This window comes from Panulirus ornatus, chromosome 53 (assembly GCF_036320965.1).
Source record: "Panulirus ornatus isolate Po-2019 chromosome 53, ASM3632096v1, whole genome shotgun sequence".
In the NCBI taxonomy this organism is placed as follows: domain Eukaryota; kingdom Metazoa; phylum Arthropoda; class Malacostraca; order Decapoda; family Palinuridae; genus Panulirus; species Panulirus ornatus.
The window spans coordinates 4,150,623-4,171,722 of NC_092276.1; the positions used below are offsets into that span (position 1 = coordinate 4,150,623).

Below are 21,100 nucleotides of genomic sequence, written 5' to 3' on the forward strand. Positions count from 1 at the left end.
ACTATGATGTTATCTGTTTGGTCAGCCCGACACTAGTGTGTGTTTGACCCGTTTGGTCGAGTCGTTATGACCTACGATTAGTGTGTGGGCAGGTAATTACAAGTGAGTAGATATGCTGGTTTTAAGGATACAGTCCTGTAGTGTCCTGGTGTAGACGTGTACGTGCGCCAGTCGTCAGCAGTTTGTATAATTGTTTCTTTTTATCTTTTCTTCTCAGGTGACGAAGTACCGTGTGGAGAGCTGCTCCTCATACACCAACTGCTCCTCGTGCCTTGGGGCGCGGGATCCCTACTGCGGCTGGTGTTCCCTCGAGAAAAGGTCAGTAGTTCCTGTGTGGCTTGTGGAGTGTTCGCGGGGAGGTCATTTGGCCCCCTACCCTGAGGGCATTGCTGGCTCACCCGGTGGCCACTGCCAGTAAACAACCTGCTCAGAATTGATTGTGGATTATTTTTTGAGGTTGGTCTTGTACTCACATGGTACAGATGGCCTTAGAGATATGATTTGACTTAGTATTATTTGCTGTGTAACGGTGGGGTGCTATACGAGAGTTCTGAAAGAGAAATAGAAATTCTAGAGAAATAAATTTCCAGTGTCCTCTCCTCTCCACACTGGCCAGCCAAGTGGGGGTAGGTGCGCGTGCGTATTTGTAATGTGAAAAGTGTGATATTCCAACATATATTCATGTTATTCAACACAAACACCATGCCAGTGTGCTAGAGTTGATTGTTCAGTCCAGAGAAGCAGATCCTTTAGTTTCCTCCCCACATGCCAGCCAGTCTGCCTCGTCCTGAATGTTTAATGTGAGAGATGTGTGATGTTTCTTAATATATTCACGTTATGTGCCACTATCGCTGTGTTTAATGTTCGAGTGAAGTCGGCAAACTAGTCTAGCTAACACCAAGGAAAGCGTCGTTCCCACGTTTTTCTGTAATATCAGTTGCCAAAACATCATTCACATCTCTTCGGTCGTTCACTTATGACCGGGCCAGGCTAAGATCACCGAAGATATAACTTCGTGTTTAATCTGTTACTTTTGAATGTTAATCGTGTTTAATCTGTTACTTTTGAATGTTAATATAATATTTTTCAAGTGGGGAAAATATTTCTCTTTTTCGCACTCCCAGATGCTATTTTTGGAGCATGCCCGTTGTGTAAGCCTTGGCATTGAGTAAAGTTGCGAGGTTTTGCTCGCCTGAGATTGTTGAAGTTATGTGGAACGCAGTGGTGAAATTATGAGTATGGGGAAGACACAAGCCTACCACAGTGCGTGAGGAAGATGGCCACTGCAAATGAGGGTAGTAGGGATGGGTTAGCCATTTTGAGGGCTTGGCTAGATGGGATGGTCACTTGCAGTGGCCACTTTTGTGTGGAAAGCACCACTGGATTCTTCGTTGTATATCAACTGACTTATATTTCTTACTTGTATCTCCCCTGATGATGTGATTATTACTCGAAAGTGCACTTGGGAACTTATGTTTCATTTCCCCTTGGACTCATAGGAATATACTTGATCATGCGCAAAATTGTGATCCTTTCCTATATATATATATATATATATATATATATATATATATATATATATATATATATATATATATATATATATATATATATCGATGCCATAGTATCGTGACTCTCTAGGTGGAAAGACCCTTTTGGGGAAAGTGACATGCCTTGTAGAAAGACTTATCCGAGCCGAAGTGACCCGCTAAAAGGGAAGACTCCCCTTTGACCGAAGTGATCGGTCAAATGGAAAGATCTATCCGGGCTCAGTTGACTTGCAGGGTTGAAAGATCTCTCCGGGCTAAACTGACACGCCGTTTGGAAGGTCCGGGTGATTAGCCACATTGGCAGCCAGTGATGATGCGACTGCATGTGGGAGGGGGTGGGGGGGATATACCAGCGAAAAATGGCCACTTCTGTGGGATCACCGGGGGATATGTCCACTTCACGAACAGAACCAGTCGTGATTGGTACTTCCTGGGGTCAGTGTCTGTCGAGGATGACCACTCCTGGAGTGACGATAGGGGAAATGTCCTCTTACATGCGCAGTGTGGGGGAGTCATAGCTGCCACTTCACGGGCTGGTCCCCCCAGAGGGTTGGAGGGGGGGGACAACATCTGTGAGGGTAGTGGCAGGAAGTTGGCCACGTCCCCTCAATTTAGTCAGGTCCAGAGAGAGAGAGAGAGAGAGAGAGAGAGAGAGAGAGAGAGAGAGAGAGAGAGAGAGAGAGAGAGAGAGAGAGAGTTTTGCCTCCGGTCGGTCTTGTATCAGAGGCTGGGTGGCGAAGTAGAGTTATTGGTCCGCCATCAATTTTCTTATCGAAGCTTTTGGACACTGATGAATAGACTGGCATTTCGGACCTTAATGGAGAGGGTGGGGGGGGGGGGGGGTAGGCTTGTGTGGCGAGGGGTTCCCCCTCGTGAAGACACATAGAGGAGAGGAGGAGCCACTTTATCCGCCCTTACTGCACCCATGGGGGACTCCTGCCGGCCTACCGTCTGCTCCGACGGGCTTTTCACGCTGCCACTTCACCCTCGACTCATTATTTAACCCCTCCTCATTTTCCCCTCCTTTCTCCTCTCAGCTCTGCCCTACCCCACCCCGCCATTCACATCCATCCCCTCTCCTATCCAGCCCCCCCACCCCCCAACTCCTCTTTTCGTTTCTTCTCCTCCTCCTTCACTACCTCTTATCCACCCTCCACCTCTACGTCCGTCCCCTCACCTCCACCCTATCCGTCGTGGGAGTTTCGTGGGACGCCTGACGTGGAGGACGATGCGGACGCCGTACCTTGTGTGAGTATTTATCCTGGGCAGAGTCTTGGTTTCACCGCGGTAGACGGAGTGCTACATGAGAAACAGCAGGGGCCCTCCTAGTGTTTGTTTTGGAGGGGAGAGAGAGAGAGTGTGTGTGTGGGTGGCAGTTAAGGAGGGAAGGCTGGAGGAAGAAGGTGTAGGGGTGGGAGGGAATGAAGGGCGGGTGATGTGGGAGTTTGTTGAGGAAGCCAGAAAAGATGGGAATAGAACAAACGGAAAGTGGGAGGAATTTATAAGCGAGGGAGTTGCCGACTCTCATTGTTTACCATATACAGGCAGGGAAGAGGAAGGGTCCTGCCTGCAGTGTGCTGCACAAGGCCGCTGCTGGCTGGCTGGGCCCCTGCACAGCGCCAGGAATATTTGTCATGTTATTTGATAATTTATCGCCAGGTTAAGGGAGGGTAGACGCTGTATAGCGATAACTCGGGGAGTGGCTTAACCCTGTCCTGCCTCCTGCCATGACAGATAATTAAACACGGGAGCTTGAGTTTGGAGGGGTAGGGAGGGAGGGGGGGGGGGATAAAGATTGCGTTGTCTCATAACTCGAAGGCCGGCCTCCACACGAGCTCCTCAAGCACTGTGAGCTCTCAGAAAAGTTCCCGTAAAGCTCACATCCCGGCTCACGAGCTCCGTCCGTCCACACATATAATACAACAGTTTATATTCATGAGATTTAAGAGATCTGGTCCTTTTGCCTTCGCTGGGCGCAAGCAGCCATTTTGCAGGCTACGCCTGACACTCGACACCACAGGCATTTTTTTCCTCCCCTATTCTCCTCGGTTTTTATGAATATCGTGCTGAAAAGAGCTTCTTTTTTCCGAGGGCATTAAAAAGTGCTTACATTAAGCCATTTGTTTATTCAGCCGTGCCTGATTATTTTCCATAATGGATTTCTTGAGGTCTAGTGTCTTAAGAGGTGGTGAGCGTTAAGCTCTCTCCTCAAGAATGCAGAAAGTGCACTTTTACGGGTTTTTTTTTCCCCCTCACACCCTCTCCCTCTCGCGCGGGGCTGGCTTTCATCGCGGGCTTTTGAGATCGTCCGTCTGGTCCGGCTGGCGGCCTTTGTGAGCCGACGCCTGGACGTGGCAGCTCCCCAAGAAGAAAACGGGAAGCGTTTCATTTACTCAGGCGCCGTCCGTCGACGAACATGTCTTTCTGCGTAGGTGGAATTGAGGGCCAAGCCTGGTGCACCGACTGGGGCTCGTCGGAAAGTAACAGGAGCTCATGAGGTTTTTGAGTCGGGCTCACCAGGAGGCTTCGAGTAGGGCTCGTTAGGAGACTTGGAATGGAGCTCATAATTAGTCTTGAGTGAAGGTCTTTAGGTGAGGCTTGAGTGGGGGAAGAGGGCATCAGAATCTTGAGTGGGCCTTGTATCAAGAAGCTGAGTGGGAGCCATTCAAGAGAGGTCGTTGAAAGGACCGTCATTCGCTGAGTGAGACGGTCATGAGGCCGAGTGAGGTCCAGCAGGAGGCGGAGTGGGAGTAGTTGAGTGAGAGAGAGAGAGAGAGAGAGAGAGAGAGAGAGAGAGAGAGAGAGAGAGAGAGAGAGAGAGAGAGAGAGAGAGAGAGAGAGAGAGAGAGAGAACCTATGCCATTAGGCAGGGTTATCGCGCAGCGTTCACCGCGCATCTTGTCTAATCATACTGTTTCTACTCTCACATTAAAGGCTGCTCCTGTTTAACCACCACTCCCCTTCTTTGTTGTTGCACCTGTCGCCAGACTTCTCCATCTTCTACCTCTTCTTCATGTCATGATTAACTCTTTACCCGACCTTGAGTTCATCCAGCATAGATATCCTCTTTCTTCCTCGTGGTCTCTTTGCTCTCGAGTCTTTCCCCTACCACATCTCTCAGTTGACATCCCTGAACGCCAGCGCGACGTGAGAGATGGTGAGACACACTACTGAAGACCGAAGAGAGGTGTTAGGCTGAATAATTTCCGTGGCCAGAAGCCCCATGGTGTCTTGTAGAAGCCACCCTTGTATGCAAATTGGAAGTCAGGCGCTGTTATTTACTTCGACTGGAAGTCAATTAGTGTGTATTCGATCAAGGTGTTTATTGTAGTTTAAAGTCCAGTTGCTTTATATAGTTATCAGGATATAAAAGAACACTGTGGACCAGAACAGAAGAACTGATAAACAGGTTATGGTGGTATATCTTAGTAAAATTCTTAAATGTACGTAAGAGGCGAGAGGTTTTCCTCAACAAGTGGTGGGGTAAGGGCCACCCATGGGATTGTTTGGGATCATTTAGAGGTCACACTGGACTCGTGTGCGTACCAACTAGATGCTAATTGTGGTGCCAAAAGACTGTGTCGGGATTTGACAAGGAACCGAATGAGGTACCAGCTAGAGGACGAGCGGGGAGGGGTTAGACCAGCAAGAGGACGAGTAGGAGCTGGAAAGTGAACGATTGGGGCGCCGACAAGAGGCCCTTTGTGGGTAAGTAAAGAACAATTGTACAGACCAACGAGTGTGACTAGGAGGCCGGGAGAACGCTACGATGGGAGGGAGCAGCTGAGAACAACAGGCAGAATCTGACTGTAGAAAAGTAGGCGTAGTATCACCCTTGTGTGCGGAGTGTGGTGGGCGTTTTAATTGCGAGGGCGGAAGTGGGCGTGGAGGGGACGCGCGAGAGCCGAGACTGGGCAACGATCATTGAGGCGGCGAGGAGAGGAGGAGGTGTGGGACAAAGGGTAGCATGAAGCGTGCATTAGGCTGGTGGTGTCGGTGGCGCCACGTAGGGACCCGTACCACCACCTCCTCCTCCTCCTCTTCCTCCTTCTGGGAATATTGCAACTCCCCTCCCACTTTCCCACAATACCTCACATTTTTATTATTAGATTTCCGTACTCTGTTATCGGTCAGGCTCTGTGCAACACAGATATACCCGCACCCACATAACACCCCCACACCCGCTGCCTCCACCAAAATTTCACCCTTGGCGGTTTGTATGGAATTATGATTGATTCCTTAAAGACATTGGGTTTGTGAGTGGTCATTGCGGTTGGTATTCATGTGTTCGTCACACTGAAGACTTTTACTGGTACTGGTAGGTTTGCTATGTTTTTCTTATCTGTTGTTTTCCTGTCGGATCTTGGGGGCAATGCCTAGAGCGAACGTGGGGCTCCAAGGCAAGAACGTCTCTGGTACGGCTGTTATGATGGTGAGAAGGGTTCTGGGAGGTAGATGATTATGATTGTGAAGGTTTGTATTAATTTCATGATTGTGACAGTGAAAGTTTATGGTAATTGGGGGACTGAAATAGTGGAGAGTTGTCATATGCAGAATGATACTCGATGGTGAGAGACACTGACAAGAGATGTTTTTGTTAGCGCATCATTTTGATTTTGAAGGTCTGCGATGGGGAAATTATTGTGCATTTGACGTACTGTGATTGTGAAGGATTGCTTTGGTGACGACTTAGTCATTGATATTCTGGATCCGTTGGTCACGTTCTTCGGGTGTGACCCACAACCAGGAAGCAAGGCTCCCTCCCCCTCCATTGTGATGTGGGAGATGCGCCACCTGCCTCATGATAAGGGTCCACTTACACATGCCACTGGCGAAGTCAGCCCTGCTCATCATGCTGTAATTCGTCACTCATACCACGGGAGGCAATGGCCGGGTGTTGTGGCCATTTGCCATGTTTAGAGTGAGCAGTTGCTTGCGTTGACGTGCTGAGGTCGCACGTCATGCTTCCGGGGGCGGTTTTCTTATTTTCTGATGGCGTTAGTAGCTTTAGGAGGATCTTGAAAGGTGTGAGGCAGCACACTGCCATTATGCCTTAACGCTTTCGGTTACCGTAATCCCATCCTGTAGTTGGTCTACCCTATCTCTTGCGTCCAGTCCTTACGCCTCCCATTTTGCGCCCCTGTCTTCGTCCATGCCCCGTACATTTTTTTTTCCCCTCCAGTTTGTCTTCACCCCAAGAATCCCATCCCGTCTTGGCTCCGTTCCATCCCTCACTCCGCCTCTCCTTCCCGGTGTCTCACGTCCCGTCGCCTCTCCCTCCAGATGGCGGTGGTGGGCGTCAGATTGTCGTCAGCATTAAGGGGAGGCTGCAACAATACTCTGATAACAAGGGCAACATAAACGCTAGGGCGCAGACGGGGGGGCATTATTCTCAAGCCGGCGGTCACGGTACAAGAGGGGACGAGTTCCAGGAACGCCAAGAATGGGGCTCCCGCGCTGTTTGGTGGCAAGTTTTAGAATATTTTTTGACGCGGCATTATTACCGGGATGTTCTAGAGGAGTGTCTGGCTTTTGTTATTGTTCCTGCGTGGTTTTGGCCGTCCCGTGTGTGTGTGTGTGTGTGGTCTGTTTGTGTGTGCTGAGGTGTGTTTTTCTTATGCTGTCTCAGCAGAATACTAAGGGGGTTAGGGTAAGCGATGCTGGCACCAGGGGTAATTGTGTGTGTGTATGTGTGTGTGTGTGTGTGTGTGTGTGTGTGTGTGTGTGTGTGTGTGTGTGTGTGTGTGTTTTCCAGCTGACCGACGAAGGCCATCATCTCACCATTATCATCACCCTCGCCGCGTCTTCCAGGAACACTCCACACCCCCCTCCCTTATCCGGGGCCCACATTCCCCGGGCAGGTACTCCGGACAAGGCCCGGAACTCCCCATGTCTTACATGCTCGAGTGACAGGCTCTACCAATCCAGGAGAACTCGTAACTAGAAAGCTGACTTGAGGAGGACCTTACAGATCTGTCCGCTTTACCGAGTCTTGTTTCCCATTAGTCCTCGAAGATGACTGAGTAGTGAGGTGGGAGGCCATAGACTGGGGTCAGCTAGGGCTGCGTGGATGGTGCGTTCGAAGGGGAGGAGATAAAGCGGTCGGCAGGAAAGGTGCCACAGTGTAGCTTCATTAAGGCTGAGAAGGAATAGAAGGCTAGCGGTAGCGTGTGATGGTATGGTGATTAAGGACAGTACATTGACCTGTTTGTCAGGTGGCTTTTTGAAGGGCGGGTTGCCGAGAGGGATGGGCGTCGCACGGGCGTCACGTGACATCATATAGTCAGTATAGGGAGAGTGGATGAATGTGACACGGGTCAGGTTGATGATAGATGATAACACTTTGAGATCGTGTGGAAGCGTTTGGCATAGTTTATATGGGGCAAGAATAACAGTTCTAGCAGTATGAGGTCCGCCAAGACCAAGAGATGTGCGTCATGGAAACGATGGATAAATGTGTGGGCGGGACGGGAGGCAGGCAGTCGGTGGTGGCAACATCGCCATCGTCTTGGAGTGCTCTGTAAGAAAGACTCGAGGGTAGCGAGACGATGATGGCTGGCCGAAAGATCAATCGATAACCTAAGATGAAGACGGAGGAAGGCGACCCACTCTCTCCTCTCCCCTCCCTCCTCCAACACTCCCCTCCTCACCGCCATCTCCCGGACCCCCTCATTACTCTTTATTATTACTCCTCTTATTACCTCTCGGGAGGGTTGTCCTGCCGCGGCCTGGAGGAGGAGGATGAACCGCGAGGAGGTTCCGGTCAGTGCCGGGAGGGACGTCATGAGCCTCCTCATCTCTCTCCCCAATACTCCTTCAGCCTCCTGGATTACCGTCCTCTCTGGTGTTATCCGTTCATGGAATTGCCGATTTTCGCCTTCCCGACCTTCTACGTGTCCAGCGTGGGGAGACGGTTGACGTAAAGTACTGTTTCTGGTATTGATGGCCAACACGATTGGTGCAATTGAGGTCATATAGAATTTAGCAGAGGAACTGTGAGTAATCGGTATTTTGGGCACTCTCTCTCGCTCAAATCTGAAAGTATCCAGGAAAAAACCTGCCGTTTTGCCCTGGTTGAGGTATGATTTACGGCGGCCTGGGTAATGAGACATCTATCTGACTCTCATGAATGGGAAATATGTCCTTTATATCCCCTGACTACGGTGGCTGGTCTTTGGTTGGCTGGAGGTGGCGGCTTGCTTCCTGGTTGGCCTGGGGTGACATGGGTGGTAGTGGGTTGCGGAGACGGTGGAGGGAGGTGAGGTGGTTTTTGGCGTGACGGTCGGGCGGTTGTGTGGGTGTAAGGAGCGCCGGCGGGTGGCTGCGTGTTAGTATGGAGGGGTGGACATGGGGCTCTTGGGGCAGCGACGGCGAGGGGCGGCATCGGTGACCCGTCACGAAGGGAAGACCTCCGCTAATCCGCTCCGCTGATGAAGTCTCCGTGTTGCGGCCGCGATTATGTACTTAGGAGATTTGGCCAAAATGTGAGAGACCTACCAAGGTGGCTGAGGAGGAGTGGCCCGGGGAGAGCCACTCAGCAACAGCGCCCACTTCCTCGTAAAGCCATGGAAATTTTGGTGGGTGAAGGGGTTTGGAGATGGTAGGAGGAGGGTATTTTTTTCTTTTTTTTTTTTCTTTTTTTCTTTTTAAGGATTAAGGCCGGAAGGGTGTGGGAAGGGCAGAGGAAAGGGTAAGGACTAGTTGAAGAAAGGGAGGGAAATCAGTGGAAAATATTGGGGAATGACCCACGAGTCGGTATTGTAAATACGGGTTAGCACTTAACGCCATTGAAATCAGTATATATTTTTCTTTCTTAATTTTCTATACTACTGGAGTTAATGTTTGCTGACGTCATAAGGTAGGTAGTGTAATTCGTCAGCGACGTAATTGCGAAACAAAGCTGTTCTAAACGACTTTAAACGAGGACTTCCTTCCTTCAGACCTTCCTTCATGTCCTTCTTTAGTGATATGTCTGGGTAGGTGTGGTGGGGGTGAGCTAGGAAAGTATATGTATATATAAATGGCAAGTCAGTTATTTCGTGAATGGATAAATTGCAGAAGTCGACCCTCAGCCAACCCAGCTGATTTTATGTCCTTAGGGCAGGTCGATAAATTAGTACCTAGCTTAGGCTAAGTATATATATATATATATATATATATATATATATATATATATATATATATATATATATATATATATATATATATATAATGAGAGGGCCATGATTAGGGCATTCATTTTCCTGTACCATCGCTGGATATAAAAGGTAAATAAATTATTTAGTGAATGAATAAATAAAGAAATCCGTAACTAAGGAAAGGCATATTAATTACTTCGTGAATAAATGAATGAAGGTGAATCAATTAGTTTGTGAATTTTGAATACAGTTTTCATTTAGCATTTCTGCCTCCGTATATATGCGCATGCGCCGCGTGTGATGCCGTTGGTAAAGATTTGCGATTATATTCGATGGAAAAAAAGAATGCTGGAATGTCTCTTCTTTATGATTTGATAGACACATTGGTTACGGTAGTTGTCGGTGGGCAACGAATGATGCGACGAGAGTGGCTGGTGAAATGGTTTTCATGTGATTTTATTTCGGTTTTACATGGAAAAAGAAAGTAATTGATAACTGCCATTGTTGAACAGAAATGCGATGCAGTGATACCCGTCAGCTGCACCAGGGGCCAGTGTTTGTAGGTGCAGCTGCCTCCACCAGCACGGAGGTCACTCTGTATTTTCTCAGTTAAGAAACATGTTACAAATCGGCTATGATATGGATACATGACTGTCAGATTGCGTGTGATCCTAACGTTTTTATAAATACTCCACTTGTACTGACGTGTTGCAGGCTTCGTTCATACGTGAACGACGCACAGTGTACGGAGGTTGTGGTGGATATGATTGGTGGTTGTGGTGATGCCAGAGGTCCGACGGCCCCCGTCGCTAGTGAGACGCCTCCACTCTTAGGGAGGAGGGTAGAAGACATGAGGGTTGGGGGATATAGGAAGCGGAGTGCCGGACGCGCTGAGCGGAGAAGGATGGCTTTGGTAGGAAGTACTATTGGCAGGAAGTTTTGGAGAAGGAGAAGGAGTGGTTGGTTGGGGGAAAGATGTTTAGGTGAAGGACTAATACACGAGGGAGGGAGGGACGAAGGCGAGACAGTCTCCAGAGGACAGCTGCTGATATTTATTCGTGTTGGGGGGAAGTGCTGCCTTCTGCTCCTGCTGCTGCTTGTGCAAGGATTTTGATCCTCAGACATCCTTAGTGGGTATCCTCACGTAACTCATCGCCCCATCCTCTCCAACCTTCCAACACTTTATTCAGTGTGTTCTTGACTTAGGCTTCCACATCCCGGCTCTCGCATTTCACATTCCGGGCCTCACATCTCCCACACATCCCGCCTCTCACATCCCGGTCCTCCGCCAGTGGCCGGGGATGATATAGTGGCGGCCACTTGACAAGTTTATGAGCTTTTGATTAATGCTGTTTGGTCGTTTTCTGGCTGTATTTATTTTGTGAACGGGCCCGTATGGATGGACCGGCCTGTATTGTGGGCTAGACTGTATGTGGAGACATAGATTCTCTCTCTCTCTCTCTCTCTCTCTCTCTCTCTCTCTCTCTCTCTCTCTCTCTCTCTCTCTCTCTCTCTCTCTCTCTCTCCGCTTTTCTCTTATCGTCCACAAAGCTGTCTTTTGTATCGGTTCACCAGTATGTTAGTGGTGGTTGTGTGGGCGGGAGGAGGCGGAACGAGCCAGATACGACCATGTCCTTCTTGCTTGTGGAGACAGTGGGAGTCGTGTCGTTACGACGTGGGCGTAGAGCTACCTGCATGTCTGGACGGTACATCAAGATGCAGAGGTAGGGAAACATCACGGGATGCACGGTGGAAAAGTCTAAGAGTGCGTTGGAACAGGGATTTATGGAGTGTACCGTTACCAGCTAGGCTGCTGGGGGTACGTGGGCCTTTGGGCAGCGGATTTCAATGGCTTGGTCAACCAACGACCCCACCCAGCAGTCTGGGCCCAGTCTGATAGGCTGTAGGGGTAGAAGACCTTCCGATGACTACTACAGCGAGGGAAGGGGCTTTTGCCATTAAGGGAGACTGCAGTATGTTGGATGGGACGAAGGAGTTTGCTTTGTGAAGGCGTATTTTTAAGGGGGAGCACGGGCAGTAGCGTCACGTAGAAGAGAAACGCACCTTGAGGGACTGCGGGAGGGCTGTAATGTGGGAGAACTGGTGCAGGAAGCTGGTGTAGTTGACCAGCTTGCAGGCTGGTCGTTGGCTGCGGTTCCTGAAGGCTGATCTTGTGAGAACGAAACATCGTGGATGGCATGATTTGATTTGATTTGTGCCAGCAACCCCATGCTCATCCTCTGATCGGTAGCAGCAAAAGGACTACAGGGATAGTAGTCAATTGACCCACTTCGTTGGCCAAGACGCTCGCCCCCGCCCTCTGGTACCCAGTGCCAGATGGGGCTGCCCCCTCCCCGCACATCAGTAGAATTATGCTCCCCGAATTTATTTAATGGTGGCATTTGTTTATTAAAATGACAGCAACACGGCGTGCAGCACTTGTCCAGGTCTTCCTGTACATGTTGAGTCACCGTGTGTTCTGCTGCTGCAGTTAGATAGTGTCTCCGGCAATCCCCGCACCGCAGCTACCGGTCCTGCCCCTGCTGCTGCTGCTGGTGCGCAGCGGGAGACAGCACACCCAGGTTCCAGACGGGGGAAAAAAAGTAACTTTGAGGGAAGTACTCGTTAGCGCAACATGGGAATGTACAAGACGCATGTGTAGTAAATTTTTATGACCACCTCGAGCGTGGATTTTGTCGTTGTCTGGGGTGTAGGTTCAGGTGCATAGAGGTAGGTGTATCTCTCTCTCTCTCTCTCTCTCTCTCTCTCTCTCTCTCTCTCTCTCTCTCTCTCTCTCTCTCTCCCTCCCTCCCTCCCTCCCTCCCTCCCTCCCTCCCTCCCTCCCTCCCTCTCTCTCTCTCTCTCTCTCTCTCTCTCTCTCTCTCTCTCTCTCTCTCTCTCTCTCTCTCTCTGGACTTTGTTGTCGCTCACCCTCCAAACGGCAGTCGTGGCATTATCCCTTAAATGACGTGTGATACCCTCCAAAGACTATAGTCCAAGCACCCTCCCTCCAAACTTCTTTCGGACACTACACCTCCCTCCCTAGAGACACCCTTGAAGTTGTCTTCTGAGTGAAAGACTGTTGACTCGAGACGACAATCATGACACCATCCAGGGCAGGATCTGGTGCCCATCAGGAACGTGGCCTCTTCCAGGCAAGCACTTGCGGCACCCTCCAGGCAACGCTTCTGGCCGCTGTCCATCAAGACAGCGCCTCTTCCTCTCACTGCGAACAAAACTCCTCATCCATCAAGCACGCTACACAGCTCCCGCAGCGGGCGTCATTAGTGACCTCCCACCTCCTCCTCTTCCTCCCCTGACAGTCGTTGCCCAGCGAGCGCCCCCTGCCTGACAGACGGACTGGCCAGCAGGGTCCCCGGATACAGCACCTCATGCAACATTCTTCACCTGGTCTGGAAATGTATAAAAGCATTTTCTTTTATATTTCTGATAAGGTGGGGATCGTGTCGGGTTGGCTGGTACGTCTCCGGCGAGCGTGACCCTCCTGCAGGCTCCCGACGGTGTAACTAACAAGCGGGCGGGCGGGCGGGCGGGCTGCCAGGGGCAGGAGGCTGGATAGTAAGCGGGAATGGTGGAGGATGGGAGTACCCGGTGTGGTCGGTAGAATGTGTGGGAGTGTGGTGGAAAGCACGGGAGTTAAGATGGCGGGGAGATTGAGCAAGGGGCAGTGAATGGAAGGTAGTGGGTGAGGAGGCTGGGTGGGAGGACGGTAAGAAGGATGCCAAGGGTGTTAGGTAAGAGAAGGGAGGGATGGGGGGGGAGGAGATATACTGGAAACGTGTTTGAAGATGGTACTGGGTAGTTATCGGAAGATGGGGGGAGGTGCAGCATGTTTTGTGCGGAAGAATATGGGTGTGATGCGTGAGGAGTAAGGGACGGGGGAAGAAGGTGGTGGGGAGAGGAGTTGGTTGATAGGGAGACGGGGTGTTTGGTGCAGGGACTGATGGGTGAGCAGTGGGGGGAGGTTAGGTGGCGAGGGGTGCTAGGGTTATTGGTTGATAGGGGAGGCGGGAGACAGTTTTCCTTTCCCTGTAAAGACAGAGTCGACCGTAAAGGTTTTGGGACGGCACGGGAGCTTTGTTGGTGTGAAAACTTTGGCCGTATATGACAGAGGGACCCTTGAGCCGCCCTTCTCATGCCCGACGAAGGTGGCGTGGGGCTGGGGAGGGAGCGGGTGTGTCTGGTTTTATATACACATGATGAAAACGTAGTGTGTAACTTGGGATGACGTTGTTCTTCGTACATGGTAAACAGTTTGTGTGCGATGTGGTGGGTTTATGCTGAATCCGCGATTATTTTGTAACGAATGGCTTGTTTTTACACCGTGGATGTTTACCCTCTGTACGGTGTATGTGTACATTGGATAGTAAGTTTGTCGATGATAAGTGGGTAATGAGTACATGGTGTTTGCTTTAGGTGTAAAACTCCGAAACCATCGTCAGGAACAAGTAAAGTAGGGGTAGAGTAAGGTTCCAGACCAAGCTTTTTGGGGGTTAGATCACCGAAACTATCATAAGGTAAATTAGAGAGACTACTCAGACAGTATATACGGCTGTAAGAATGGTGTTGCGGTTAGATATGGTGATGGTAATGGCCGCAGCAAGAGGAATAATGGCCATTAAAGGAGGATGGCTGAGGGAAATGACCAGATGCACCTAAACAAAAGTTGCCTTTCTTTCGTATGGTAATCCGGCTGTGCTCCCGTTAGCTCGGGGCTCTTTTACAGGGCCAGCCACCGCAGGCCTACTGACACCATTGCCCTCAAAGCTCCTCTCCTACACCTTCAGTGCAACCATCATCACCCATGTTGCTCTTACTGTGTTGCTGGCGAGCAGACGCCTCCTCCCTCCCATACCGTTGTGATGTACTGCCGTGATGGGCGTGTGTGCAAATTCGGGAAGGCATAGTGGGAGTAATAAGCGTGATTATGAGGCAAAATTGTAATTTTTGGTGTGTGTGTCTGTGTGTGTAAAGTTGTAGATTTTTGTTGGGGATATGGAAAGGAGGTGTTTTATATGTCTCAGTGAAGATACGGGTGTTGGAAAATAAGGGAATATATGTAAGAGCGTGGCTGAGCCAGCGAGTGGGTAAAGGGGTGGATATGTTGAGACGTAAAGGATGTTCAGGTTGGGGAAATGGACGGCGCTGTAAGGAAGGTTGTGTATGTATGGGTTCTGGTATGTGGGTTGTTGTGAGGTGCCTTGGATGGAGGTATGAGAGGGTGTTTTGGATGGAGGTATAGGGGACGTTGTGTGGTTAGTTTGAGGTGTAAGGGGCGTTGGTCTAGGTGGATGGGCGGGTGTGGGTATAAGTTGAGGGATATTCCCATATGACTGAGGTGAGAAGAAGGCTAGATAAGTTGGCTCATTCCCAGTGGTTATAAAAGCATCCACTGAAAAGAGAGATGTAGTACAGGGTATGGAGTGGCTACAGATGGTATAAGGAATGCAGTGGCTGAGCTTTATATACGTAACACACGCGATTTTTGAAGTTGATTTTGAGCACAACTTTATTATTTCGATTCATCAGTTCATTGCCATAGGATTCCCGTCTAAAACGCAAGTGCTGGATGCAATGGAGTTAAGGACGCTTGCTCTTATGGCGTCTCCAGGTAGCTGTCTTTGCCTTCTGTCTCACACACAGCGATGTCATTCAGTCCACAGACATTCTCTCTCTCTCTCTCTCTCTCTCTCTCTCTCTCTCTCTCTCTCTCTCTCTCTCTCTCTCTATATATATATATATATATATATATATATATATATATATATATATATATATATATATCTTACACTTAACGCTTCACGGCACGTTAACTCAACCCGCTGCTCTCAGTTCTAGATTTTGGCTGCGATGAGCGGTGCGCCTTAGCCCTTCCTACCTCTTAGCCAGATCTCCTCGTAGAGATACTCGTAGGTAGGGAGGCTCGATGAGGATCTGACGTAGTGCGCTTCTCAGGCGGGTGCCGATAGCGTGGACTCGTAGTAAAAAGGGATGGAGATGGGAAGCATTGTGCCTTCTGGGATGATTCATGATTCGGCTTAGTAAGGACGAGATACAATCATATGATGAAGCAGCTGTCAGCCAGAAATATGCCGTCATGTTGTTACGGAAAGTAAGGTTAATTTACGCCCCTTTTAAGATGAATGTTTGTTTTGTGCGGATGCGTTAGTGGCGTGTGTGTGTGTGTGTGTGTGTGTGTAGGTTGTGTTGCCGTGGGTGAGGTATGGCCCCCCTCCCTGATTTACTGTATCATCCGGCGGGACGGATGATGTATGGTGCCTCCCTCCAAGGTCCTGGATGTTACACTGGCGATGTCTGGAGGTGGCTCGGAACCCCCGTCGAGAAGCACGGCTCGCCGATGGTGAGGCTTGTGAGGGAAGGGGTCTCCGTGGAGTGAGGGAGTAGGGAAGTGTTTGTGCGTTTCGTTACTGTCCTGTGCAGATGGTGTCCTAGTTTGTGTTCCATGGGCGGGAGGGTGTCTGTCATGTGTGGAAATGGTATTATGGTGATGTTTGGATAGCGGCAAAGAACTCATATAGCTGTGATTGGGATTTTCAGAGACACCGAACTGCTGATGGTTCTTGTGAGAGCTTTAGAATCATGGCTCTGATGATGCATTGGTGACTGTCAAGTGTACACGAGAGAGTAAATTGGTGGTGTGAATGCAGGACGTAACAGACTGGTGGAAAGTGGTGACTGTCGTGTGCGTAAGACAGTAAAGTGGTGCTTGTGACTGTTGTGAGTGCCTGGGGTAGCAGGCCGGTGAGTGGTGTTGACTGCCGCGGGAGGAGGATGTACTAAGTGTCAGCGAGGAGATTTGTATGCTAATGAGTGTCGTGAGCGTCGTCGCTGTAGTATATGTATTCCTGTCCCACACAGGATACAGCCACCGCTCAGGGGTGACTCTCCGCTTTAATTCCTCCATGCCTTCCTCAGTACTGTCTTATTTTAGGTTATCCTCATCGTGAGATATTATGGTTTTTATCTTATTCAGTCATATGATCTTTTTAAATTCTCTCTGTTATTTTATTTCCGTTCATTTATCCCCTGTTGCATGTTATTCTTCCCAATTTTTTTTCTCTTTCCTCCATGTTCTTCTTTGTAATGTTGTATTTGTGATGTTCTTAATATATATCCTCATTCCTCGAGGCCCCCACTCTTTCTTTCTTCATTTCATGTCTCCATTGTTTCATGTATCATTGTGCCACTGTATGCTTCATTTTTTCTCTTATGTCCGTTTTATTTTTTTTTTATATATTCTGTAATGGTACATCCTAGTCCCATTTTTTTCGTATTCCTTGTTTGATGAGTAGTTGTATACCCCCCCCCCTCCCATTTTCTCCTTGCGATGTTTGTTTCTCCTTGATTTCTCTGTCGCGCTTTCCAGTCTGTGTTCAGCCTTTGTTGTCCTGGCCTGTGGTGCGTTCCAGGCCGTCCCTGCCGGTCAGGAGACGCAGACTGAAGCAGGTGGTGATGTTTCCCCCCGACGCCGCCTGCCACCACTCCCTCTCTCCAACGTTTTCTCTTTCCCGCGTTTTCTCTCGTCCGCGTTTTCTTTCTGCAGCGTTTTCCCCTACCTACCCAGTCAGCCTTCAACGTTTTCCCTCTCTAATCTGATCTGTCTTTCGTTAAGTCTTCCCTTAGCAGCAGTTTTTGCGTCTAACGTGCGCACATATCGCCGCCGCCGTGACGGAATCTAACTTGTATTTGTTACTCGCGTTTTCTGTATTTGACGTGTTTCGACTCCATGCTGTTGATATCTGACGGAGCCTCAACCCTGTATTTTCTTCAGCTCACGTCTATCGTTGTCGCTTACTTTGACGTATATCTTCAGCTTGTCTATTTCTAGCGTAGCCACTGTATTTGACGTTTATTCAACTTGGCTGTTTCTTGCAGAGTCTCTGACGTGTTCTTCAGACTGTCTTTTTTCTTAACGGTGTTTATTACGTTTTCCTGTCGTAAATGTTTTTATATTTTTTCCCCCCACGTTTTCCAAACTTTGTCCCTAACATTTTCCTACGCTGGCATTTCATCCCCCCTGCCTGTTCCTCCTGAAGCGATTCCCCTCGGGTGTTTCACGTCACCAATGTTGTTGTATCTCCAGATTTCCCTCACCACCATTTTCTCTCCCCAGAGTTTCCCATTACTATGACTTCCCCTCTTCCTGTTTTATATTTCGAGGCTTAACCTCTGCCAACGCTTTTATTCAGCGGTAGAATTTCGTACGTTGTGTAGCCATATATCTGTTAGTTCTCTTTTAAGATGAATTTCTTAAACAGATTCGCTCGGCCTGTGTTCATGACCTTGGACGGGCCGTCCCCCTAGCCTTAGGGACGGGCTCTTGCCCTTCCGTTACCCTTTGACCTTTAGAATGAATGTTATATACCTCATGATGCCTTGAGCAAGTTATCACTGCGTCTGTCGACTAGCGACACGTTTGGCATACCTTATGCTGTCGACGGAGGGAACGTGGAGGCCAAACTGGAGCATAATAGTCATAAGAACTGTAGACCATTTACATTATCGTGATGTATCTAAAAATATCATCTAAAGAGGTATAAGGAAGTTGAGGAGCATTGTTCCCTTAATTCATTTCCCAACTTTGATAGGATCAGTGTTAGAATATCATCCATCAAAGACGGAATCGCTATGAGATTTCATTCGAAGCTTCCAGTAGGCGTGTCTTACTAAACGTGACATTTGAGACAGGGAAAATATCAGCTTCATTGCCGTCAAAGTATGTGAAATGAGAACTTATTACGGGGTTCAGGTCATTCGCGTTACACACAAAAAAACGAAATGAGTTGAAAGAAAAACCGAAATGATCTTGTCAGATGACCTCACTTTTAAGAACGGAACAAAACATCTTCTGAAGGGAAAATGAAAGGCTGGATCATATGAGCCCTCAAAACGAGAGATGAAAAAACTGATAATGATGATCTTTAAGGCACTCGGGAGTGGAGTATTCTTGTGTACAAATGTCTCTGTGTAAGGTTCGGAAAATTGTAGAACCAAAAATGTGCTGAGAACGTTTGCGGTTAGCAATAAATCAGTCAACCAGAATTACCGAGGACACTTAAGATTACTCAGGCTCTGCTCCGTTGAGCATAAATGTGAGAGGCTCTGCATAATACAAACGCGGAGAATTCTGGGAAGCCTAGTCCCCCAATCTGAACATGAAAACGATTCCATAGTGGAGAGTATGAGGGGTGAAAGACCAGGCAGTCGGCGCTGAATAATTCCGGTGAATACCATGGGAGTTTTATACACATTACCGGTAATTGTTGTTAACAACTTGGGCCCACAGGGTTGTTAATGTCATCGTTTGTTGTCCTTGCGGGAACTGTAGCAGGTCAGCCTATATAAATTTGCACGGGATACCAGAACAAGTTCCTACAAAGTGTAATCAACGATTAGTCTTCCTGTGCTAGCGTCGTAGCCTGACGGGCTCCCTGTAGCCTGTCCATCAACCGTGCGGCGAGGCAGTGCGGTCTAAGACCTGTAGTACGTGCGGGAGTAGACGTAAGTTCCGAACTCGAAGTGTGGTAAGCATTAGGTCTACCTTGCGACAGACGTTGTGAGCGTCTTGTCAGGACCCATTGGTAGGGTATACCACATTACTGGTACATCTGTATGGTACTCGGAAAGACATTGTTGGGCGTGGGTGTCCTTCTCGTTGTGTCTCTTGCTTTTTCGTTGAACGTCATCTGGGAAACTGTGGGACATTACCGAAGTGGTGTTGCTCTCTGAGGTACCCTTGATATGGGTCGAAAACTGCCTACAACAGCTTACTAGAAAAGATTGGTGTGACGAAGGCCTTAAAGGAGTTCCTTTTGTGAAGTCTTCAGATAGGGTAAGAAAAACCAAAGAGGTATATTGAGTACGATTCTGTTTACTGCAGCTTTGGACTCTTTGTCCATGGATGGTCTTCTTACAGGTGTTGTCTGGGATAGATAACGCGTGTATCAGTTTGTTTGAGTATAGCGTTTATTTGTTGCTGCTGGCATCTTCCGTCGGTGCCATGGAGGAAAGTGCTTGATGCAGCGTTCAGATTGTGAGGTTTAAGTTTAGCCTAACACGTAAGCTTTGCAGATGTGCCTTTAGATATCTCCTCACCGTCTGGCTCTCACTGTCTGCATATTTAGCGTGAAATTAGGAAGAGCTGTTCTTGTTAGATACATAAAGAAACGTATGGGCCATGTACCTTCCTTTCTAGTGTGTAGGAAGTTGCAGATGTTACAAAGACGGAAGAGTTAGCACTAACATGGAAATTAAGAACCATGTTTAGATTTGCCTGTTGCAGTTATCAGCCTGTGGGTACAGACGAACGTTGCCAAATGATTTCGCTGCTGGAGTAAATGTTGAATACTGTTTTCCTTTGTCTTAATGTAGGATGTTAAGGTATAGTTCTGGCTGGAGATCTAGTCTGTTTTTAAGTCCTAAAATCTGCTCGTGGACCACTGAAGATATGCTCGTAAATGATATAGATTAGAGTGCGTAAAGAATATCACTGAAGACAAATGTATAAGGTCTTGGAGTAAGGTACATACTGCGATCTTACCATTGCCTCTACAAATATGGTGGTTGGTTGGGTTTTGGAAACTATGAGTGTGAGAGGCAGAACGTTGCTGACACCTTTAAAAGAGCTTCAGGTTCTGTTATTAGAATACTGTTGTGTACTATGCCCATCAGAGCAGACGACGTTGTTTTGTTAGAGAATATACAGAATACTACACATGACCCACAGTGACACTCTCAAAGTCAGAATGTCTGGGAGAGAGATCGTAATTTGCGCTGGCACTCTAGAAAGATTGGTCCCCAATCAGCACCAAAATGCCACGAGGACAGTCGAAGGTTTAGCGTTATGATACCTCCACCTCCCACCCCGAGCAGGTGTCATGATGAGGATATTTTGTCATGCAGATGTTACCCATCTTCCTGTGGTGCCATGACCTACTTGGTCAGGAGGAGTTGCCGAGCAGTGAGTTTCCTTGTAGCCTGTAGTAAATTTCATGTGTGAAAGAACTAAATACGTTTTATAGTCTTGATATATCACACTCCTGATTTTCATGGGTAGAAGTAATTATTCTTTACATATGCCGTTATGGTGTGGTTCGTCGCTCATTTGCTGTGCGTCACCTTTAGAGGCAGCAGAAGCGGGGAAAAAAGCAGAATGTCAGATGTTCAGTGGCAGTCAGGAGGGGCGTGTATCAATTGTGTGTGTCGTGCGCTGGGGTAGAGTGGTGGTAATAGTGTGGCACGGCGCCATTACCTGCAGGTGGTGGTGGTGGCAGCGGCTGTGACCCCCTGTTCCTTCTGCCCGGGCCTACCTACCACCCGCATTATGTCACCTGGCCCCCACTCTCTTTCGGCCTCTCTGGCTACGCTTTT

At 48.6% G+C, this 21,100-nt stretch overlaps 1 protein-coding gene across 6 annotated transcripts in view; it reads left to right on the top strand.

Moving 5' to 3' along the window:
* LOC139765190 (plexin-B-like) overlaps positions 1 to 21,100 on the top strand; it is a 538,550-nt gene that overhangs the window by 372,365 nt on the left and 145,085 nt on the right. For all 6 annotated transcript variants that reach the window (XM_071692470.1, XM_071692474.1, XM_071692472.1 and 3 more), the window contains exon 5: positions 218 to 318. In XM_071692470.1, the coding sequence (XP_071548571.1) occupies positions 218 to 318 (101 nt within the window). The remainder of the gene's footprint in view (positions 1 to 217; positions 319 to 21,100) is intronic.